Source organism: Malaya genurostris, chromosome 2 (genome assembly GCF_030247185.1).
Source record: "Malaya genurostris strain Urasoe2022 chromosome 2, Malgen_1.1, whole genome shotgun sequence".
NCBI lineage: Eukaryota > Metazoa > Arthropoda > Insecta > Diptera > Culicidae > Malaya > Malaya genurostris.
The window spans coordinates 72149471-72153054 of NC_080571.1; the positions used below are offsets into that span (position 1 = coordinate 72149471).

Here is a 3584-nt window from a genome sequence, read left to right on the forward strand (position 1 = left end):
GAAAATCTGAAACATGGGCCAACTGGACAACTTACTACAGAAACACTTCTGAAGAAAAAGGTACATAGCACCTGGAAATAATGGAAACCCCAGGAGAAAAAATTCGGTTTATTGGAATAAACTTGAGCACAGACGCTTTACTCTTCGCAAAACTTTTAAGGTAAAACTACAAGCTTTCGATTTATATTGGATACTTTAGAGAATTTGCAATAATTGCTTCGTAATAATCAAAAGAGAAAGTAAACAAAGAGAGGCTCTCATTTGCAGTTAGGCCCTTTTGTCGTGGGACTATCGATATGTTTGAATTAAGTAACAATAACTTATAAATGAATATTAATTCAGTAGGACAAGATGATGAGATTGTTGGAAACCTAAATAACTAATAAATGGACTTAGTCCTATCAGAACTAATTTCTTGTTGGGTAGATCTATTACTTACAATCACCTTAAATCTTCATATAAACAATTTCGCTTCAATAACAGGCACACCTGGTAAAGTTTCGTTGTTGATCATTTTTCGCTCACTATGCAACTGTTTATTAGACAAAACGAGAACAGGACCCTACCCTAGGATAACAACCCAAAACACAGGAATGGAGTGTGGAAAGGCCAGAAAGGAATTGTGGTGGCTCTAAAAAACAATGAAAGAATTCGTATTCATTCATAAAAACATCTGAAACTAAAAAACGTTGGTTTTTCAATGTATTTATTTTTTTAATTGACTGGACACTTTTTTCGCAATAATTATCCCTATTTCACAATCATGGAATAACACGAAAGTGTCGCAACACTTTTCATGAGTTCAAAATCCCTGCACGTATTTTCTCTTGCCTGGCCTAACTGGGGCTTTAGATGTCACTTTTGTACTGGAAGATTTCGGTTCAACTAGTGTAACATCTGCATCTGGCTCACAATCACTATTCAACTGTATGACGGTCTTTTCCTTTACACTATCATCAAGCAACTCCGGAATGGATGGTAACTCGGGAGTTTCTTCCAACCAGATGGAAATTCGTTCCGTCACATTGATTGGTTCTTCGGTTGACAGTCTTCGTTTGGCGCGGGCTACGTTCGGCCTGAAGTCCCAAATCGCTAACATATCCGACGCCAGCATATCCCGATATTCGTGAAGTTGTTCGATTGTTTGCTGCCAGCGGGGTCGCTTGTGGAAAGTGTCATCCGTTGTTTCTGGCACATTGTTCACCGGCTGTTGAGCGGAGCATGTGAAAATCCTTTTGAAGCCGCGAAGATTTTTAAAATCAGTTGCCGCGGGTGGTTGACTGACGTTAAATGAATTCAGTTCATCGTTCCAGGAATGGAACCGAGCAGGTATTTCCCGAGCATTCAATTCATTCGGATTCTCAACAATACGTTGATGAAAGATATCACCGAAAGAGTTTTGAAGAAGCATGTGAAAATGATCGGCATCGACAATGAGAGCAATGCCAGAGTGAAATAGTTGGAGACGGCGTTTCAACACCGCGGCGGGGTAAATGCATTTTCCTTGGGTTCGTGCGAGATGGTTTGATTCCTGAACCGTAAGTGGTTTTAGCGGAAGATGCTTAGTTACGAAGCGCTTCGGGGGAACTTTTCTGAAACTGCATAGCTTCGTATCACCAGGCAAATGCGAAGAAATCCATACGTGATAAACAAGCGATGAATCGGCTCCGAATCGGATCATTGTTGGATAGTGCTTTAAATTGTGGGTAAAAGTAATAAAATGCTGAAACTCGAATAGATTTTCCTGTCCTTGTTTGACTATTCGCAGAACAAGCAATTTATGTGTCGTTCCGATAAAAATGAGACATTCTTTGGAGCATACTTCTAAGCTGGATGCTTTTTCACAGGACCATAGCCAACTTTTCAACTGTGTCAGTTGGATTGTCATTAGGGCATTGTCTACGATTTCAACTAGCCTCAACGTTGTCCTATCCAAGCAAATGAGAAAGGTTTTGCTTATAGGGCGAACACAACTCCAGCAGTCTTCTAAAGAAGGTTCTCTCGGGAGATGAAGTGTGCCTAAAATTTCACCTTGATTGCAATTCCACATTTTAACCACCTTCTCCGAATCGGACGTAAACATCAACCAACCACTATTTCTATGCTGAAAACTACACGATATAAAAGGAACTTTAGATCTGATGTTTGCTCTCTTCATCTTATCGAAGTTAGTTTGAGTCCACAATATATCGATATGATGTTTCCGTCGAAAGGCAATTTTAACATTCAACTGTCCATCGTTCGTAACAGATTTACTACTACTCGCACATATGCTGTCCGATACATGCCAAACCGTTTCGAAGATCGGGCCTTTGTCGGCTTCCATATAGTATCGTTTGATTGCACTTGTTTCAAGCGCAAGCCGTCCATCTATCACATTTGCCGGGACAATTTCTACCCGATCCATTTTTTCCCCAACCGTATTCACCACCCAGAGGCTCTGATCACAATCTATGACAGCTAAGCTACCGCTAGTAAAATAGTAATCATATCCATACCGTTCCGAGAACCACTTGTCTGGATCCCGATTAATTTGTTCTGCTACTTTGAAAGCTATGTTTGGAAACACATTGTGCGCTTGGCGCATCCTCTTGTTTAGCAACGGTTTTTTCCTCTTATAGTGTAATTTCATGTTGCCCAAGATGGTCAAGTGGGACCTTTTTGCTTTTACCAGTCGAAGCATTAACTGTTTTGAGCATACTTTTGCCACACCGCGATGCGTTGATAGGGGAACCGGGTACGTAGTGCTCCACGGTGGATTCTCAAAATGGCTGTGTATGGTTTCAGATGTTATAACGTTCGGTTGAAAAGGTAGTTGCAGAATGTTGACATGAGAGTAATAGGAAAAGGGTTGGGTAACCGGATGGCCAACGGCGTTAGAAATATGATTCAATTCAGAATTCACCCACTGAAGAGAATTCTCGGATTTCGGTTCAGCCCTCAGAGCACTACGTTTCCTTTTCTTCGCGGTCTACAATGTATAATGTTATCAGTTACTGGTACGAGAACTATTCTACCAACGAATACCTTTGGCATAGAGCTGGTTTCGTCATCGGCATTTGCAGGAATTTGTGGATCTGAGGAACGAAGTTCTCTAGTGGACATTACGTCAATTAAAAAAAACAAACTGAGTTGTTTAAAAATTTTCATTCACGATTTTATTGAAGACACTAAACAGTTGGCTCTCGTATTGCTAATTTAATTCGAAGCAGTCGAAACGTCATAACAATATTCAACAATATTTACTATTCAGAGACCAAGAACGGGCACGTACTCTGACATTGCCATACATGACTATAGAAAGGTGATCACATTTCGTTTGCGCGATTTATGCTGTGAAATGTTTCGTGATTTATTTCAATTTTAAAACTGATGCTTTTTATTTTAAATATCAAAAGGGCAATCATAAATATATCTTTTGAAACATGAATAATTGCCAAAAGCATGATGTTTCAACATGAATCACCTTAATTAGTATTATAATTTTTGTGTAAGTAATTTATGGATTACAGAGCATTTGGTAGTTTTTTGTTGCTATTCGTGTGAGATTGGGAGTTGATTTTGACAATTTCAAAGAAAATTGT

At 39.5% G+C, this 3584-nt stretch overlaps 1 protein-coding gene across 1 annotated transcript; it reads right to left on the minus strand.

Annotated features, from left to right (window-relative positions):
• Positions 1 to 708: 708 nt before the first annotated feature.
• On the minus strand, positions 709 to 3198 carry LOC131431697 (uncharacterized). Its single transcript, XM_058597557.1, has 2 exons — positions 3028 to 3198; positions 709 to 2971 (listed from the first exon to the last, which is right to left on the minus strand). Exons 1-2 carry the CDS (start codon positions 3148 to 3150, stop codon positions 803 to 805), a joined length of 2292 nt encoding a protein of 763 aa, XP_058453540.1. The 5' UTR covers positions 3151 to 3198; the 3' UTR covers positions 709 to 802.
• Positions 3199 to 3584: the final 386 nt, after the last annotated feature.